The sequence below is a fragment of the Saccostrea cucullata genome, unplaced genomic scaffold, assembly GCF_032062105.1.
Source record: "Saccostrea cucullata isolate Sc308-1 unplaced genomic scaffold, CSIRO_AGI_Scuc_v1 ctg1449, whole genome shotgun sequence".
Classification (NCBI taxonomy): Eukaryota; Metazoa; Mollusca; class Bivalvia; order Ostreida; family Ostreidae; genus Saccostrea; species Saccostrea cuccullata.
The window spans coordinates 152,542-172,968 of record NW_026921259.1 but is presented as its reverse complement, the minus strand read 5'-3'; the positions used below and the strand labels follow the sequence as shown (position 1 = coordinate 172,968).

Genomic DNA, 20,427 nt, shown 5'->3' with positions numbered 1-20,427 from the left:
ATTTATAGATTTATATATTTTTATCTTACTGACGAGGAAAGTCTTACAGTACTTTGGCGCTAATATTTTAACTGTGGCGCCGATATTTTAATTGTGGCGCTACAGAATTTAACTGTGGCGGGCCACTTTAATCGCCCAAGGAGAACCCTGCCGTCATGATGTCATCTTCATCAGATCTCTCTGAGAAAAATTATTGACAGGACTATTACGAAAAAAGATATTGTTTTATATTGCTTTCTACATATCCAAGAATTGTATATTTCTTTCGGTACGAAGGATTACATTGTTTTGTATCTGCCTGCATGTTAGAGGACGGCCATTTTATTCTTGAAAGGGAGCGCTGCCAGATGGCAAACAAATAATTTGTCCTTAGAAATGTTGATTGAGAAAAATAAAAAATAATTTAACCCTAGGTAGTGATTTACCCTCCATCCCACCCCAAAGAAAATGAATTTTCGGGTTTTGGCAGATTTTCTTCTATTCTTTTTTCTCCTTGTCTCTGGTCATATTTGAAATAAATATTTTCTCCTCCGAGAAAATGAAAATAAATAATCGCATTAGACAAATGCCCCCCCCCCTAAATCAAAGGGTCGTCCCTTAGCATGCACGTGAATAGAGGAACCGTGGAGTAGAGTTAGTAGAGACAGAACGAACGGGAATTGTGGGAACCGGACAAAGTTTGTGTTAGGCATTTGAAAAATGAACTTTGTCCGTTACAGACTAAAACTTGACCAATGAAATACTTCGTAGCGATTTAATTAAACAATCCTCGGATACAAGACAAATGAAAAAATATCGCATACAAACAAGAAATTATACAATACAAATAAACAATTATGCAATGCAAATGGAAAATATAGAATGCAAATAAAAAAAAATACGAAACAAATGGTTGTTTTACAATACAAATGGAAAATGTAGAATACAAATAAATGTTTGCAATCCAAATGGAAAATTATAGAATTCGAAACAAAAAAATAATGGAAGTGAAAAATTAAACAATACAAATGCAAAATTATACAATCCAAATAAAATATATACAATTCAAATGGAAAGATATACAATACAAAGATCGAATATCTCAACGTTTGGCATGCCATTTGAAACATCTAGTAATATAAAGAATTAAATTGTTATATAAACTTAAGAAAAATATACCAAGCCAGATAAATTTTAAGAGGAAGATCAAAATTAGGAAAAATTGGCAATATCAAAAGGCTGATTTTTACCATTTTGCTTTTCCTAATAAAATTCACCTGGCTTGGTATATTTTTCTTAAGTCTATATTACACTTTTATCACCATGTTAACATATTCTGAAATTTGTTTTCACCTGTAAACCTTTACTGATTGTGTTTTGTCTATATTTGTTTTTTCATTGAAATGTTACTAATATTTTCCAAGTCTTTTTCATATTCCAGTTCTTAGGAGAAAAAATTCTAAGAACCATCCACATCACTAAACTTGTGACATGATATAAATCTTTTTCAAAGAAAAAAATTGTTTGTTTCATCTGTCCTTAATTCTGTAGTGGTAAAAATCTATTCCTCGCGCTTGCACGGATTTCATCCAGAAAAACGTAACAAAAAAGAATATCGTATGATTTGTGTTGGATATGATTTTTATCCAACTAGTTCTCGCTAATGCTCATGGATAAATATAAATCCCACAGAACACGTTGTATAAAAATCATATCTTAGCAATTCATGAGAGATTTTGTATTTAAAATAACTTAATAATAACTTAACGTAAGTACTCAATCCAACAAGATGTAAACAAATGTTGACTTGCACTTTTTAGGTCCACGATCAATTTAAACACAGGTTTCTTTAAGTTTGATATTTATAGACTTTGTGTACTACTGATCCTGATTGTAAATATCGGTAAGTTCTTTCTTGATGTATATATCCTCCTTTTCACGTCTCGATTTATATTCTTCTTCAAAGTCTGGTATAGGTGGACCAAGAATGCTTATCAACGAACTCCATGTTTGAAATTCGAGAGCATTTACTTTGCAGCGCTCATGATCCATAAGTTGCCTTAAACTGGTTTTTTGAAACCGACCAAGTTCCGTAGCATAAATTCGAAAGAAAGCTTTCCTATGTTGCCTTAGAAAGTTGGTAAGCATCCGGCAACGATTGTCATTCAATAACATGTAGATATCAACATGCATTTCTTCTGACTCTTTTTTTAAGGTGTAAGTTTTTTCAAGATCTCGACGAAATTCTTCCTCATCTTTCGTCTCGCCATGAAAAGCTCTTGTCGAAAAACGGGCTCTGTTCTCATTATTGACGATGTAAACAATAATCATTGTTCCTTGGAGGCTGAATAATTGATAAAATACCTCTTCTTCCATACCTGTAATATACGATACTGATGTTAGTTGAAACATCCATGCGTCATGTTTCCAGAACAGGACTGCATTGCATTGATAAATAACATTTTTTTATGGTGGGAAAATCATTATCGTTGTTAAAAGCATCGATTGTTTTAACTTCTGCAATTTATATCTTCCTTTAAATACACAATACAAAATCTGTAGTATTGTAACCCTGCGATGTCTCCGTTGAGAGTTACAAAATCTTCAATGTCTTTGTTTTCTCGTGATCAATGTCCGCCCCCTATGACTCATAAAACGGGACTTTAAATACCGGTATGAAGAAACTATTCATGATGTATTTGAGAAAATATATGAATAGCTTAATTATTATATTTGTTAAACATGTTATTATTTACTTTTCCAATGTCTTCGTCCAAGATAAAGTTACAGATAGTAAATGTTGATTATTTGTTCATAAATGTACTGTTGAAAAAAATCAAGAGAGGGGATGGAAAAATAGACAGAAGAGGGGCTTATAGCGCGCGAATTTGCGGAATTAAAAGCATGTAAATATAAGGGATAACTCATATATTTTTTTTCATAACGATGATCAATCGATTGGCCTGCATAATAATCTTATGCATTAACACGCAATCCACTCGATTGATCGCATCATGAAACTAAAAAAAATTGACATTCAGTCCTAAAAAGGCGGATCTATACAAGAAATAAATTGATTTAACTTCCCCAGCTTTATCTATTTTTTTTACTTTCTGTATAAATAATCTTCACCACAAATCGGTTTGAAAAGTATTACTCTTCTATTCGTATATCTTGCGCCAAAAAAAAAAAAAAACGATTATCCTCAAACTTTTTTTTTCACTGCCATGACCAAAAATTACATGATTCTTTTTCGTTTCCCAGAGTGAAAACTTTTTTTTAATAATTGAGGCCCAGGCACATCTCGCTGTTTCCCTTTTTAGCATTACTTATTACATTTAAAATATGCTTTCATATAACAACGACTATGATGCTAAAAACGATACACTTTAGTACATCCAACTGCTTTCACCATAATAACAATTTATTAAAAGATGAAACGTGTCTTATACTTTACTCTTTAGATATAAAAGAACGAATAAATAAATAAAGATTTTTGTGATAATTCACAAAAGTTTTGATAACCTTCATATACATATAAAGATACACATACACATCTCCTGATCCGTAATAAGATTTAGATCTTTTTGAAGAAGAGTATCTTCCTTTTCCCGACTTCTATCGTTTCCATCATTCTGATACATGTAGATTTGCTCGAATTCTGGAGATTGAATATGTAAAATACCCATCAAATCTAGCCATGCTTTACAGTCGAATGGTTGTATATTGCAGCGTCTATGGTCCATGAGCATCCTTAACCCATCCGCATTGTCATTACTATCAATTCGCTTTACTGCCAGCCAGTGTTTACACCTTTCCATAATGCAAGATTTACGCCAAATTTTATAAAGATTTGAAAAATGAATGGTAATGTTTGCTCGTCGATGTGATGTAAGGAATTCCAAAAGACGCTCAGCACAATCTCTGCACGGACTATTGTTCATGTATACTTCTACCAGCATATCTTCCATTGCCATATCTGCGTCAAATATACCTGACAGCTCGTTTACGAGTACAATCTCAGCATGGTCTATTTTAGAGTTCTTTATTATTTTCCTCGCTGTTTTGTTTACAGTGAAAACAATGTACGTTGTTCTGGCATTATTCCAGGATCCTCTGTGATTTAATTCCGTGTTGAATATTTGCCTAAAAACCATCCAATGGTATTCAACTAAAAAAAGATTAACAACTTCAATCCAAAAAATCAAAAGAAAAGAAAATAATAATATGCTGTTTTTATTGTCGATTTGTGAAATTGTTACATGTATCCCGCGAAAACTATTGGTGACCTGGGCAAAACTGAGGTAAGGAATGGTTTTAGGGGATAACAATTTAATTGCAAGTTTAATTTCAAGCCTCTTTGTAAATAAGGAGAAATGGTTTGCTTTGTGATATTGATGATTTTTTTTCAATATTTGAAGAAGTACCTGACAACTGACAACTATTTATATTTGCTGTGTTTTTTAATAAGTCAAAAGTGTTTGAATTATATTTTTGTGCAAACTTATGTTACATTTAGGCTAAAGAGACGTTAAAAATGCAACAAAAGCGGGGAGGGAGGAATTCAAATATCGTGTATAATTTTGATTCTTTAAGACATAGAAAATGTAAATATAAGAAAGTTTTTTTTTAAGTTTAGTGTGATTTATTGGTGCGTTAATCACACAGTCTCGCACTCAGGCGTATTTTGCATGAAGTGATAGCGCGCTTCATGAAATAAGCCTACATGACAAGTCTGTGTGATTCACACACCAGTAACTCACGAAACTTAAAAACATTCCTTATATAATGTTGGAGAAGCATCAAATGAATATCGGTCCGCCGGCTCGACTTACTTTTGCTTTACAACGACGAATAATTTCCCTTAAGTTTGGAAAATTAGCTAGGGTCATAATCGGCCGCAGATCTATTTGTGGTTGTTATAGAAAGTGCACATGTGGGAATGAAACTTTATCTTTTTTTTATTATGTAGTTAAGTAAAATGATTCTTAAATAGTAAGTAAAATTATGAATAAGATAATTTAAAAAAAAAACAACTTGTTTTGAACTGAGTATTTGTTGTTGTTATTATGTTTAAATTTCATTATCATTTCTCTCAGATAATTGGTAATATATTTTTATATTATTTAACATTAGATACTCCCCATTCTGAAAGTGTGTTAGATGTTAAGGGAAATAGACAAGACACAGAAACCTACAGTACGTGCAAAAATAAATAAATACGCAATACAGTTAAGGTGCGCAATGGAAATATTGACTAAAATTTGTATTAAAAAATGTATTCGTAATCGGGATGGCGATTATTTTTAGTACATAATTTATATCGGATAATTGTAATTATGATTAATAGCTACATATCGAGGACGATTATATTTTATATTTAGACTAGTCACGTTATGCGGCAGTCACGCGATTTTAGCATATTGACTTGAAGTATTGATGTTACATATAATATCACTAGTGCAAGGCCATAACCAAGTTGAATTTCAAAGTTTAGTATATAAAATATTTCAACACGCATTGTAGTTTCTAAAAAGTGCTGCTATCCTGTCTAAATCTGCAATTTCCTTGTTAAAATTATACTTGTATGACCGAATGCTATATTTTTGGCTGGTCAGCGGCATCAAATATTGATATAATTAAATTGTTTTTAAGATTTCATAAGGATCGCAGCACTTTTCAGATACCCATCACTAGGGTCTATATACCCATCGCCAGGGTCTATATACTCATAACCAGGGTTCGTATACCTTAATAGTTCTTTCGTTGAAATGTAAAAGCTTACTTTGATCCTTAGAGTGTATGCCCTTGCACTAGATAGATTTATTAAGACCCCTCACATTACCCTCAGATGTACAAGTTGCATACAAATATACGGCAGTGTCAATTAAATACGTAATGTACAGAAAATATATTAATAAAATAGTGAAAAAGACATTAAATTCAAGTTATTGGTCTATAGAATATCTGTAAATAATATTTTATTTAATATTAGAGAATACATATTTTGTTGAGAAAATATTACTTGATCTGTCTTTCACTGCATACAAACTACGTCACGTTGTAAGAAATGACGTCATATTGACAATTGTATTGCGATCAGTGACTTGTTTATACAGCAAACTCGTTTAGTACGAACACGGATATTGCGAATTTACGGTTATAACGAAGTCATCTTGAATCCCCAGCTGTATAAATTTAATGACTTTCTTATACGGTTATAACGAATTACGGTTATAGCGAAGTAATTTCATAGGTCCCTGTGACTTCGTTATAACCGAGTTTTACTGTAACTTGTTATGTGCATGGGATTAAACTAATGACAAAACAACACGCTGTAGTAAGTTTTTATGTAGTTTGATGATTTCTTACTAGTTAAATTAGCAGATAAACTCATTTTGTGGTATTTTAAAGAAATGTTGTATGACGTATATTGTGTATGATGTCATAGTCAAGTTTTCCCGTACAAATTAGGCTCCGCCTTCTTTTTGTAACCTTAACTGTGCTGGGTAGATAAATGGATAAAGAAATAAAGAAAATTCAAAATAAATGAATAGAAAGCTGTGTCTTCATATTGAACATAATTAACCCCCCTTTTTTTATCTATAACTTAATTATTTTTTTTTTAAGTTTAAAATTTTTCATTTTTGAGGAAAATCAAAAAAAAAAATGACAATAAAAAACCACAAAGCTAAACACGTAAAAAATGGAAAAATATATTTGAAGAAAAAAAAATTAGATCTATGAAAGGTGATCTTTAAAAAGCGAATTTTGTCATCTCTTGACCAACTGATCGAGTGAAAATGGCGCGAATCAAGCTTTTCTAACCTGCAAGATACATATTTTATCCCTATTTTTTCCACCAACTAAGAACTATTTCTTATAACTGAAGAATAAACATCACTGACCTCCCTACCCTTTCTTGAAGTCGGAAGAGGGCGATGATTAAGCTAAAGTTTTGAAAGATAGTCTTATGTTCTTTTTATTTACAGAAATTTGTATAAATTAGGGATGGCAATATGTAACCGTTTAATCGATTAATCGGTTGGAACGATGACAATCGGTTACAAAATCTGTAATCGGTTAGTCGGAAAAAATATTAAAAAAATGTAAATTTGAGCGTAGTTTTCTTAAAATCCCTTCTTTTTTTCAGAAAGGAAAGCGCTACATAGATTTTTATTTAGTGTTTTTACACATCTTATAATAAAGAATATTTGTAGATAATTATAGTTCTCCAGTTTGAAATCGCATGGTAATTGCTCAATTTGTAAAGTGTTAATTCATGTTTTTATAACATCGTGCCGTTACCCAGATAGTCCTGTGTTTTTTTAATGAAGTTAAAAATATCACCGTAAAGAACTTTTATTTAAAGTACGTCTATACGTTGCCGTTATCTTTTAAATTATTTTATTATGAAGAACGTTGTAAATTGTAAATAAAGTGAGAGTTCAGATATGGACTAGTTCTGATTATGGTGACAACGCAGAATTAACTTCTTTAACATCTGCATAAATTATACCTGTCTTATTTTTCAATCAATATTCATGGTTTTTTTTTTCTTGTCTATTGAATTTGAAATAAAATATACTCTTATGTACATAAAATTCCACGATCAAAATAATAAACAGAATTTAACTTCTAACGACTTTTAAGCATTTTTGTCTGTATGAGAAGAAAATGTCAAAATGTATGATTATCTTGATACGACTAACCGGTTAATCGGTCGGAACGTTTTGCGATTAACCGATTAGCAATTCTGCAATCGATTGCCACCCCTAGTATAAATTATATCTTTAGTAAAAATATTATACAATAATTATTCCATTCACTTAGCTTACAGATAAATCATACTTTTCTCATAGATTTGTAGAAAACATTTGCCTAATATACTCTGAAAATGTCATTTAATTATTGTCAACATTTTCATAACAGTATCGTACAGTAATAGATTTAATGACATCAGTGTTTGGTTTTTGTCATTAGTAGAACATTTAAAAAGAAATATGGAAATGTCGTCATGATTATTTAAATAAAAGAAAGTAATAATTGAAGTTTTTTATAGCCCTTAATTTCATCTTAGCAACTTTCCAGCTTTAAAAAAGGTGGCCACAGTATTTATCAGTAAATCTCAGCGACAGCACATCAAAAGTATTTATCAGTATTAATCAGACTCAGCAGTTAAAACTACAGTAATTATCAGATTTATTAGCAACAAGAGTAATAATAAAAGTAAATATCAGTATTTATCAGCAAGAATAGCACCGTATCAGTAGTTATCAAACATTATCAGTCAAATTTGGGATTTTCAGATTTTTTTTGGTCCAGTAGTGTACAGCTCTTGAGTTCGACTCAAGACATAAGTGGCCCTGGGCCTGGTATTTGTGCGAGTCCTCTACCAAAATTGTGAATTTCACGGCCCCTGGTTCAAGGATTCAATGATTATGTTGTTAGGACTGGGCTCTATTAATGATATAGTGAAATGCAAATACATTAATTCTTTGAAAATATTTCCCTCTGCTCCAGGGTATAAAGCCAATTAACTATGTACATAGTTATGATTAGAAAGGATGCCTCTTCCATATCGTGAATTTCATGGCCCCAAGGTCAAGGGTTTCGGTGTTAGGGGGGATCCAATTACATAGTGAAAGCGCATTACCGGTAATCCTTTGAAAATCTCCTTCTTTGCTCCTGGTTATTTTACCAATCCAGTGTATATACAGCTCAACGCACTTTTTAAACTTACATGGATTTTCGCACAAAATTAAAGTCACATTTTTCTTGCAATTAAAATAGATTTATCGAGTTTCAGTATGAAATATAACCCTTATATTTTTAGATATCTCATGTTAAAGGTTATATTCTCTAAAATCATTATCTTAATTTCTAAAAATCAATGTTTTAAAAAGGAAAGTGTTTATAAATTGTATGATGTTAAATATGCATGATTCTATCATAGCTATTTTCAAATTAATTAGTCGAACTTTCTTTGATACTATTTGGTTGAAATGTTCAAATTGACTTCTTATAGATGAGTATTTTTTCTAGGTACTTTGCACATTTTCCATACTTGTCTTGATTTTGTCAAAATGCAGCGCTGAAAAATGACAAAACTGCATAAAGATATTATGTTAAAGATAAGATAACTAGATACTGTCATGAGACAGCAATACCCGCACTAAGGTAATTGCCTCAAGATACATACTCCTTTATATGGCACTTTCCAACGAAAACATCAAAATACAATTCTGTATTTACTACAGTACATGTATTCATCAAAATGAGCAAAAAATATTCAGGTGACCGTGCGATGTATGAGCCTCATATATTTCGTATACTTAATTCATCACCAGACTGAGAATGTTGAAATGATTGATTAATCATTTTATATTGTTTAACGTCCTTCTCGAAAATTTTTCACTCATATGCAGACGCCAACACTTGCCGGTGGAAAGCTGCAAATGTTGTCCAATACATGTCGGTACGTTAGGCCATTGAGCAGGGAGGTAGATCAATAAGGCCAGCACGTACTGCGACACATGACCTCGGTTTATACAGTCTCATCCGAAGGACCGGTCTCCACATCCAACACTGGGAAGAATGTCTTTAGAAATGAAATCACAACTTATTAATTTTACATAAATGAAGTCAATTTCTTGTGATTATGATATTTTGAAAAAAATATATATTCTGTTGTCATAACATAGGAAATAATTATTTCTAGGTCAATCGAAGTTACTTAAAGTGCTAATTATTATATCAATGTAAAGACTAACTGATCAAAAGATGTTTGCCTAAATAAACATCAGATTTGTACTGTTTCTTTGAAGAAAACAGTGTTGTAAGGGTGGGGGGGGGGACTAAGGGTGAACATGGAAATGGCGTAAACTACCCGGCGCGAACAGGCAATGGGATCGAAACCACCCCCATTCTATTCAGCTCTTGTTCATAATGAGCGGCATGTGTTCCGGGTGTTCTTGGAAAGCAAACCTTTATGTTTTTGAGTAATAGTAAGGTCATATGAAGAAAAATCTTCGTCCTGAAGATTAGGCGGAGCGAAGCGGATCCCATTCTTCGTGACGAAGATTTCTCTTCATATTATCTTACCTTCGTAGAACAGAAAACTAGCAAATCAAATGATTGAATCAAAAATAAACTCCGCCTATTTAAGTATAATAACAATTTCATGCTTGAATTGACCGCTTCGTGTTCACATCGAACACAATTCTCGTGAAAATCAATCGAACACGCGGCGTTGTTTAAAAATTGACGTACAACCCAGTCAAGGAAGCATAGAATTTAAAGACATCAACGGAAAAGCATTTGGATTAAGAGGCATGGAATGGCATAAAAACTTAGATGCAGAACAGTATGAAATTAAAACTGATGCAGAAAATAACTTATAATGCAATCAATTTACTCTAAGAATTTCCAAAAAATGTACAAGAAGGTCTGAAACATAAAAACGTTGAAAATCGAATAGTTAAACATTACGAACAACCGGAAAATACTCGATGTTTACTGAAATCGTACTCAATTTACCAATACCGCGAGTTGGTCCATTTTACCGCAAACATTTGATTGAAAGTTTCATTTCTAAAAGTGAAAACAAAGTCCCCCAATCGGGGTGCTGGGAAAATTTTGATAAATGTGCTATCTACCATGTTTAAGAAAACTGATGAGGAGACCGGGACCCCCTTGGAGGGTCGTAACATTACAAATCACTCAGGAATGGTAACTCTGTGTACATCCTTATATAATTCTTAAATTTGATGATAAGGCCGTAGCCAGTATGAGTGGGCATATCTCAAACGTAAAAAAATATCAACGGGAGCAGTTTCCTATCTTGAAAGAAATAAGCAACACCCTCGCTCCCCTGAGCCCAAAAATGAAAATGCTGGATTAACTTGACGCTCAGGAACGGATGTGAATGATGATGATTGCGTGTATTTGTCTGTGCCGAAGTGTATTAAAAAATTCATTATTCAGAAAGGCGACAAAAAAATACTGTAGAAATTTAAATTCTGGGATATAAATACACGACTTAAAAACTAAATAATCTGCTCTTTTGAATGTTTGTGTCTCAATATTGTTTGTTTCTTTTTTTAATTAAATAAATAAAGAAATGTTTATTTAATACAGTTTATTTTTTTATAATATGTTTATCGTGAGAAATTAGAGCAACAAGGACACACCCACACATTAAAGAAAACAAATCAAACACCGCTAAATATTTCAGAAATAGAAAAATTGTTAACCATGAAGAAACGATTCTTAGCGAGTATTTGGAGCATTTGATTGGCTGAAAAAGTTGGTTATGTTCTAAATACATGCTAGAGGACAACAATTTATATGAAAAGGGGGCGCTGGCTGATGAGAAATAAATATGTCATTAGAAATGTTGTCTGAGAAAATAGACAATTTGATATCGATTAGTGGAACATCACCAAGCCCAAATGAGTTGTCGGACTATGGCATAATTTTTTCCTTTTCTTCTTCTTCTTTTGCTTGTCTCTGATACATGTATTCTCTCCTGCAAGAGTATAGAAATAAATAATCGAGTTCAACTAGACACCCCCCCCCCCCCGGGACGTATGCAGTACAGTTAAGGTGCGCTATTGAAATATAGCAATTTTTTGGTAATTAAAAATGTATTCATAATTTGGATGACGTTTATCTTTAGTAATTTATTTATATCAGATAATTGTGCTTATACTTAATATTCACATATTGAGGAAGATCAAATTTTATATTTAGACTTGTCACGTGATATGGCTTAGTTTCAGTTTATTCACCCAAACCAGCCTATTGGTACATTGGGTAATGTGCATAAATAAAATATATACATTATATATAATAAATACAGTCTGGTCAGATGTACATATACAATAAAGAAAACATGACAGAATATTAAGGGTAAAAGAACAAGAGTGGGGAAAACATACCAACGAGGACAGACAGCAACATAATTTTTTTGATAAACATACAAAGTTTTTTCAGCCTTTTCCTTTGTTTGAAGTTGACATAATTTCCATAAATTTAATAATATTCGGTCTGTGGGAATAATAATTGCCCAGGTAATTCTTTCTCGCATTAGCAAAAGTTTTACATTCCAAAATATAACTAGTGCTAATTGTAACAGAGACTGTTACAGATGTTCCCCAAACGCTCCCCATGTCCCTTTTCGTGCCTTATTCCTCTAAGACCTTTTATAAATATGCTACGTATCCAAGGATTTCATTTAAAATATAAAAGTTACAATGATATCAAATATATATCGTTTAACGTTTTGCATGCGCGCGCACGTACATGTAAATGCATATGCAAGATGATTATTGCATGTTGGTTAAGCGATTAACATATCTTTCTATCCCGCGAATAAAAGAAAAAAAATAAGAATAAAGTTACCATTTTTAAGCATACGTCATTTTTTAATATATCGATTAACATTTTATTTCTCTACTGATTTTAACTTCGGCCTCAAAGTTGGTTTTATTCCGACGACAAGGCAGGTTTAATGTCGACTAAGGGTATCACGCTGATAGCTAACCAATCAAAATGAACTTATTCAATAGTAGTTCCATTCATGGAAAAGGAATTTTCTTTTCTGATCAGAATTTTTTTTATATTTCCTCTCGGGCCATTTTAAAAACTCTGGAACCTGTGCCTGGTAAATTCTATATAAATATATTAAGGTTTTTGACCGGAACTATTCATTTTTTCCGATGCATAGGAGGCTACTTTCTTGGGTTTACAAGAGATGTTTAAAAAGACATTCGTGTCAGCTAATGTGACCAATATTGTTTAACACCTTCTTATTAATATTTTTTCATGAATGCAAAACCTGATTATTTTACGAAGGAGCGTACATGTAAATTGATTTTTACTATACCGAAAATCGCTATTTCTGGGGATTGCGTAATTCTAAAAAAATTCAAATAAATTTCAAAGGTAAAATAAAGAAAGGATGCTTGGTATTAAAATATTATTTCAAATCAGTAGAATTGAATGCTATTTATGACATCTGAATAAATAGGCTATAAAAGGCTTATACACCAACTTTGTTCATCTGCACTTTAATTCTAAACACGACAGGATTTGTAATTTTTCCGTATAAATTAATAATTTCTATATACTTTGGAAACTCAAATCAAATATTTTAATACACTTTCCTCGAGCTCTTTTCTGCAGTTTCCCTGAAAAGTTATGTGGGTCCGAGGTGTTATTTGAGTCTTACAGCGATTCTATACGTTGCCATTAATTTGATTTGTTTGTGTGCGGGGGAGGGGAGTATTTTTATTCTTAACCTATTTAACGATGGAGTTTAATCTTGTATCTTACTCCAAGAACTTAAGATTGATTGTGACATTTGGATGAAAGGTCAAGATAATTAAAACCCACCACCTCTTTAACTTCTATCCTGCCAACCGAAATAAACTCTGAAAGGTGTTTCTAGATACATGTACATGTACTTCATGTTTCTTTTTACCCTTAGATCAAGGACAAAGGTTAAGGTCGATTTCAAGTTCATAGGTCAAGGTGATTCTGGTAAATAGATCATATCAACATTTTATTCAGGTTACCAGTGACCTTGACCTAAGTTTCAAGGTCAAGGGTCAAAAGATTTGCATGCTTCAGTATGTTACATGTCTTGACACTTAGAAGTTCTTAATTCTGCATGAACATAAAAAACTCAAGTATTCTGTCGTTTAATAATGCATTGTGTCGGGCGCATGTGCATGCACGTCCTTGCATTCACTTTTGATAGAAGCATAATGTAGGCATTCATTATATCTATTCTTCTGGTCAAGTATCGTTTAATCATCATTTTGCAAAAATATTTTTAATTTTTAAAATGGTTATCGATACTTAATTTTATTTTCTTATGCTATTCACCAAAATTTTTATTCCTGATGTTGTTTTTATGAATATATTTTAACTATGTTGTACAGCTCTTTAGAGTAATTGTGTTTATAATATAAGGCGCTCTATAAATTTTGTATAATAATAATAATATAATAATAATTCTTATTTGAAATTTCAACCTGTATTATTTAGAACAAAGAAAGTTTAAGGCATTTAAAGTTTTATCCAATCAGATTGCAGCACACGTGCATGTGATTATTCTTATATATCATGCTGTAGATCTTCATAATGTATGACTATGTTCAATATTTCAAAGGATTTTGTCAGAAAACAAAAAAGATATTTAGACTTTTAGTTTCAGCCAATTGGAGCAAAGCGCACGTGTATGTGCGTGAGATCTTGCTATTCTGACCATGTCATCATGTCTATACTACTAATATATCCTTATACTATGAGTTTCTAAGCATTTCATGAAAAATTTGAAAAAGTTACAGCTATATCTATTATATTGGTCATTTCACGTGTTACACGTGTGCGCACATGCACGCAAGTGCGCGCAAATTGACCTTCGTTCCGCACATCTACATTACATACCTAATGACCCTAAAAAGGTTTCACTTAGATCGGATGAGTAGTATTCGAGAACACTCGCGGACAAAAAAGTACCTAGAACATATAAGAAAATTCAAAAAAAATAAAAACAATATGTTCCCAATTTTCGTTTGGGGAACATAATGAAATTCATATGCAATATGAGCCTTTTTACAAAGTGTACATATTCTGTCACACAGTGGTATTTCATGCCATCTTCCAGTCTCTATTGATTAATGGCTATATCTAGTACAAAATTTCATAAATATTGTTCTTAATATAGCAGATAACATTGATATAATTTTCAAATCCAAAATTTTGTATAAGAATTCTATAAGTTTGTCCTTTTGAAGAATTATTAACGTCACTAGACCACTTTTGAATAAATTGATTTTGTAATATGTATTTGTTTTACGGTAGCAGTTACATGTATCCATTTATAATTCATATAAATTAGCACTCTGTTCGTACCATACATTTGCTGAACCACATGTATTACATATTTTCTGTATACAATCTAGCCATGGATGTGTTAAATTCCATCACAATACAGTTTAAACATATGTTTATATAAAACATTTACTATTTTACTTTTCGGGCCCGAGAAAAGCTTTTGCCAAAATGAATTCATTCTACAATATTCCCAGATACATATAGGAAAGCAACCTGTTTCACCATAAACCATATACAATGGCGTGGACTTCTCAACTTAAATACTCTATCAAAAAGATCAAATTGGCATTCAACTGGTAATCTTAATTGCTTAATAAAAATACCATACATCGCTTTTTGAGCTAGTTCATATGTGTTTTTTTTTTTTTTTTTTTTTTTTTTTTACAAAAGGAACCAATGCGTGAACATATAACGCCTAGATATTTAAATTCTTTAACGTTTTCAATAACTAAGTTGCCATAAGAAAATTTTCTTTTTAACATTGGAGCCTTTGAAAAAACAAGGATCTTGGTTTTTTCCACATTCAATTTTAACTTTCCATTGCAAACAATATATTTAAAATTCGTAAATTGCTTGTTGTAATTCATCGGCTGATTCAGCCATAATAACAATATCATCTGAATAAAAAAGAACCAACAGTTTAAATACATTACTTATACGTTCTCAATAGTACTTGCAATACTTTATAAGCCTACAACATTCTTGTTAAAGTAAAAAAAAAGAAAAAACTTCAATATCATTAATATACATTGAAATACAAACATGGTGAGAGAGTTTTGAGGTTTCTTACTCCTACATTGCAGCTAAAATATTGTGCGGAATCATGTTCAACATAAACTTTATACCTTTTTAGATATTTTGAATATAATTTGTATTGATTCTAAGGATGGTTTATTTATTGTTAAAAAGGATTCCATCATTTAAGATTTAAGTACTAACTGGTGGGTTCGCCCTGATTACATATTCGAGCCGAGTTGTTTTGCCTCGATTGGTTTCCCTTTGACCTGTAACTCATGGTGTCAATTTAAAAAAAACAAATCGCAGTTTGATTTAACAAATTGCCAATGTTCTTTATTTGCAGTTTTTGATAATGTGATATAATTTTATTACAGGGGGCGCTGGCAGTATGAAAATTGTAGAAAAGTAAAGGAAAATTATAGGAAAGAATCAAAATTATAGAATACAATTGAAAAATGATACACCAGGAATGGATAATTAGAGTATACAGAAAAATTAAAAATATGTAAATACAGAGGTACAATTTTACAAAGCAAATGGAATATTATAGATAACAAATAAAAATTATACAATACAAATTGAGTAGATTGAATATTGCAACGTTTGTCACATATTTAAATAAAAAGAAACCTTAATTATTTTTAACACTGGGGAGCAAAATCGTTGTTCTTAACAATATTATCATTATTTTTGAATGAAAATGTCAGTCAAAATCTCATCTCATCTCTTCAAAAATCGGACGGAAGACCCACTCGTTGCTCACAACGAGATCGTATTAAGTTTTCAAGATAAAACAAAAATAAAGATATAATGTAGTATTTTATGTTAATCTTTGACAAGTAAAAAAGGTATCTTATATGTACATGTACAATAAAAATTCTTTATTTAGACAAATTTGCTTACCGACATTCGGAACCTCAGAACATAAAACATTGCTGGGGATGAATGTTGTAATCTGTTGGTTAATTCCAGGAGGATTTACTGTGAAGAAAATATATGCTAACAGTACAGCAAGTACTCAAAGTAAATAAAATATCTGATCTTTAAATATGGCTATTGAAATTGTGAGGTATGTACTCTAAAACAGGTTGTATGATAATAGGCATGCAAAGACTTGTGTTTTTATGATGGGTTTTTAGTTGGCATGTAAAATGTTGCAATATTCGCCCTTTTCCATCTGTAGTTTAATTCTTGTTTGTATTCTATAATTTTAAATTTGTTTTGAAAAATTCATCATTTGTATTGTATACTTTTTATTCGATTTGTATAGATTTTCATCTGTAGTGTATATTTTTCATTCCAATGGAAGACCTTCTACTGAATCTGATGATTAAGATTATTCTTATTCTTCTTCTTTTTTTCTTTTCCTAGACGCCAATTTTGAAGCTTCCTATCTTTCTCATTCTTCAACAGATTTTCAGAGCTTTTAGGCTTTACAACACACTCTTTAATTATTGTAAAACGATTCGGAAATTACCTTCTACTTACGAGTTATTCTCATTTGATTGAATTTTAATGCCTTCGATTTCCAGACAAAGGCTTTGTAACGGTAATAATTGGAGCAGAAATTATAGAGCCCTTTGAAATTGAAAAGAAGAAGCATAGAAGTTGCACATCGATTTTTGTTTTATGATTTTTGCATTAAAAATGGCGCTGAAGAGGAGTCAAAAGTTAGGACTCGGAAAAGAGCCAAACCTTTGATATGTTTTCCTTTATATCTTGAAAACTATAAATATTTTGTTACGACATGTTGATTAAAAAATGTGCATAATTGACCTTTCATTTTATATCATTTACAAGGGGCTGACCCTTACAATTAGGGATCTAGAGCCCTCCAGAGTTTTTGCTTTATAACTCAAAAACGGTTAATATTTCGAAATGGCGGCCGCGTATAAAATTGTACTTTAACATCTTATTGATTTCATGAAATTGTTATTTTGTTCGAGTCACCGTTCATGGTTGCTCAGTCGGTAGAGCGCTCGCTACGTGGTCGGGAGGTCGAGAGTTCGTATCTCGGCCGCGACTGACTCAGTCGATGGAATGGCTAGCAACTGTTCCTTCGCCATGCGCTCGGCACTTTGAAGTGAAGGTTGCGGGTCCTTCGGATGAGACCTTAAAAACCGAGGTCCCGTGTCAGGGGCAGGCATTGGCAGGATAAAGATCCCTCACTGCTCAATGGCCCTGAGTGCCGAGTAAAGGTCAAAATTTGAAGCCCTTCACCGGCATACGGTGACGTCTCCATATGAGTGAAAAATTCTCCTGAGGGACGTTAAACAATATACAATCAATCAATCAATATTTTGTTCGATTCTTGTTTTAAATGAGCTATATGCACGATCCATATATGTACAGGTAATTTTTGTTCATTCAGCACGTTAACGAGAGCTCCTCATGTGTGTAACCAAACCAACCTTTCTATACATAATAAACATGGCTGCATTGTATAATAATATTATATTCTATAAATTAAGGTTCTTAAAAAGTTTTGTGCTTTTCTTCCCAAATAATCAAGTTTTTTCACTGACAACTTCCCCCTTTCATTTCATTTTTTCACATCTAATAAACTTAGTCAACTAAGGGAAGAAAAGATAATATTACTATTTTGTTAACTAAGTGATGAGTGTATAAAGATGTTGAATCTTTCAGATTATTTCATAATATCTTTGACTGATTAAGCCGTTAGTGCATTTCATTTCATATTCTATTTTCTGAATTACATGAAAGTTGCATAATTTTTTTTTTTATAGAAAATGTATTTCTCGATATCGAGGTAATTATCTGTTTTACTTCAAATACAATTGAAAATATGTTACCTTGATTATTTTCTACCAGTCAAAATGATATATATTTGTAACTTAAATGTACATGTATGTTAATTAATATGTTACGTTGATCTGTCGACGCCCTTAAAATGTACAACTGTATATAATTATATACTATGCAAGGGTGCCCCAAATATACGCATATTGAGCGGATTGTTATTATACATGAAAATACAAAATTCCACATTCAAACGCGCCTCCAAAATATGTGTAACTGTATTCAAATATTACAAATCTATTAGGCAGGTAACATTGAATATGTTGAACAAATAATTATTTTATATTAAACTCGTAATTGTATGCGAACAGAATGATAAACATGTAATTATAGGTTCCTGTATTTTGTCTTATCAGCTCTCTTAATGCTTAATGTTTTATGGACACATACAATGTACAGGCATGTAAGTACAGAAAATGCACATTTTTTAAGTACAAGTGTTTGTGCAAGAGCGCTTCAAATATACGCATATCGAGCGTACATGCAATCTGCATGAATGTGAAACACAGATGTTCAAAATCCTAAGTCTTTTTTCCCATTATCTTTTCAATAAAATATTGTTTAATCTGAAATAAGTTCATTGATTTACAGCATTTACTGGAGTGAAAACATAGGTCCGCGGAGATGATAATACGTTAAATGATTTTATAACTGGTAGCCCTACTGTCACCCTTGCCAGTCATCGTCACTGTTTGTTACATCGTATTTACACAGGTAAATACTAAGGTGTCAATCTATATTTTTCCACCTATTTTATTTACCATAAAAAATAAATTACCGGGAAATGTCTCGTTTTCTCTGATCATATATATATATTTTTTGTTTTGATTTTTTTTATTATCCCATCATATATTAATATACAATGCTTAGTGCCAGGGTTGGGGCCCTGAATTCACTATGCTTACAAGGTAACAACACTACAAAGGCATGGATATGTCTATATCAGTAGCTAACAAAGATATTGTCAATAGAAAAAATACACGTCTGAGAACTGCAATTCTGTACTTAATAGCATTTTATACATAATTTTCGTCTTAAAATGTTATCGCATTCCATTCTCTGATCATATATTAATTGACAGCGCTAATGAACAGTTCACTGTTGTTAAAACACTGGCCTGTGTAAAACGTTTAATCAAAAGAAAGAAAAATCTGCGACATGAAAAACGGATAGAATATATAATTTTATGTGTCTGGAAATTACACTTCCTTTAGATAACTAAAATAACGTCCTCCAAATTCTTAATGAATCCAAACATTTATTGATATGTACCCGTACATGCAGTGTGTCACTTTTTAAAACTTTCGCCCAAACGAGCAATACAGCAACCCTTGAATTGATAAATCAACCCCTTCAGTCTACACACATTCGCCTATACCTAAACTCTAATTGAAATTAGATCTTTTTACTGTCCGAAATTCTGATGGTCATTGTATTTCTAATCTATACTAAATATTTCTTAATTTTTCTTCGTCTTATTAACTACGGTAATAACTTCACTTTTTTAAAAATAAATTTTCACCTGTAATTAGGAAAAACCCACACAGATGGACAAAAGGGCGTTATAATCAATAATGATATAGATTAAAAGGGATGAGATCTTTGGTACTAGTACTTTTACGATATTATATACATTAAAACCTCTAGATCTACATAACAGGAATAAAACTTGAGTGGAAGCTTTTACTTTAAACATGTGTATACTATTCGGTACAATCATAGAAAGTTAAAAATATTTAGCAAATACTTGCTACAAATCATAAACATAATAATAATAAAATTTGAAATGTATTAACTAAAATTATTCTATCTATAATCCACGAACATGAATACAAAGAAATATGAATATCTGTAGAATTTAAAGGACACTTTTGAATTGAAAAACATAACGGCAAGTTTCTTATAGCTGCAGTTTCGTTAAACATGCCATATTATTGTCAATCTCTCTTTGTATTTTGGTGAACTTTAATTATTATGACTCGA

The 20,427-nt window shown here is 31.7% G+C and overlaps 1 protein-coding gene across 1 annotated transcript; it reads right to left on the bottom strand.

The window, feature by feature from the left end:
* Nucleotides 1-1,671: 1,671 nt before the first annotated feature.
* LOC134259586 (uncharacterized) lies at nucleotides 1,672-3,890 on the bottom strand. Its single transcript, XM_062742194.1, has 2 exons — nucleotides 3,533-3,890; nucleotides 1,672-2,357 (listed from the first exon to the last, which is right to left on the bottom strand). The coding sequence occupies exons 1-2, from the start codon at nucleotides 3,798-3,800 to the stop codon at nucleotides 1,858-1,860; spliced, it is 768 nt and encodes a 255-aa protein (XP_062598178.1). The 5' UTR covers nucleotides 3,801-3,890; the 3' UTR covers nucleotides 1,672-1,857.
* Between the last annotated feature and the right edge of the window lie 16,537 nt (nucleotides 3,891-20,427).

Coding starts and splice junctions, on each gene's coding strand:
- LOC134259586 (XM_062742194.1), bottom strand. CDS start 3,800: ATGGAAAGGTGTAAACACTGGCTGGCAGTAAAGCGAATTGATAGTAAT. Junction 2,358..3,532: donor TATTACGGATCAGGAGATGT/GTATGTGTATCT, acceptor CGTATATTACAG/GTATGGAAGAAGAGGTATTT.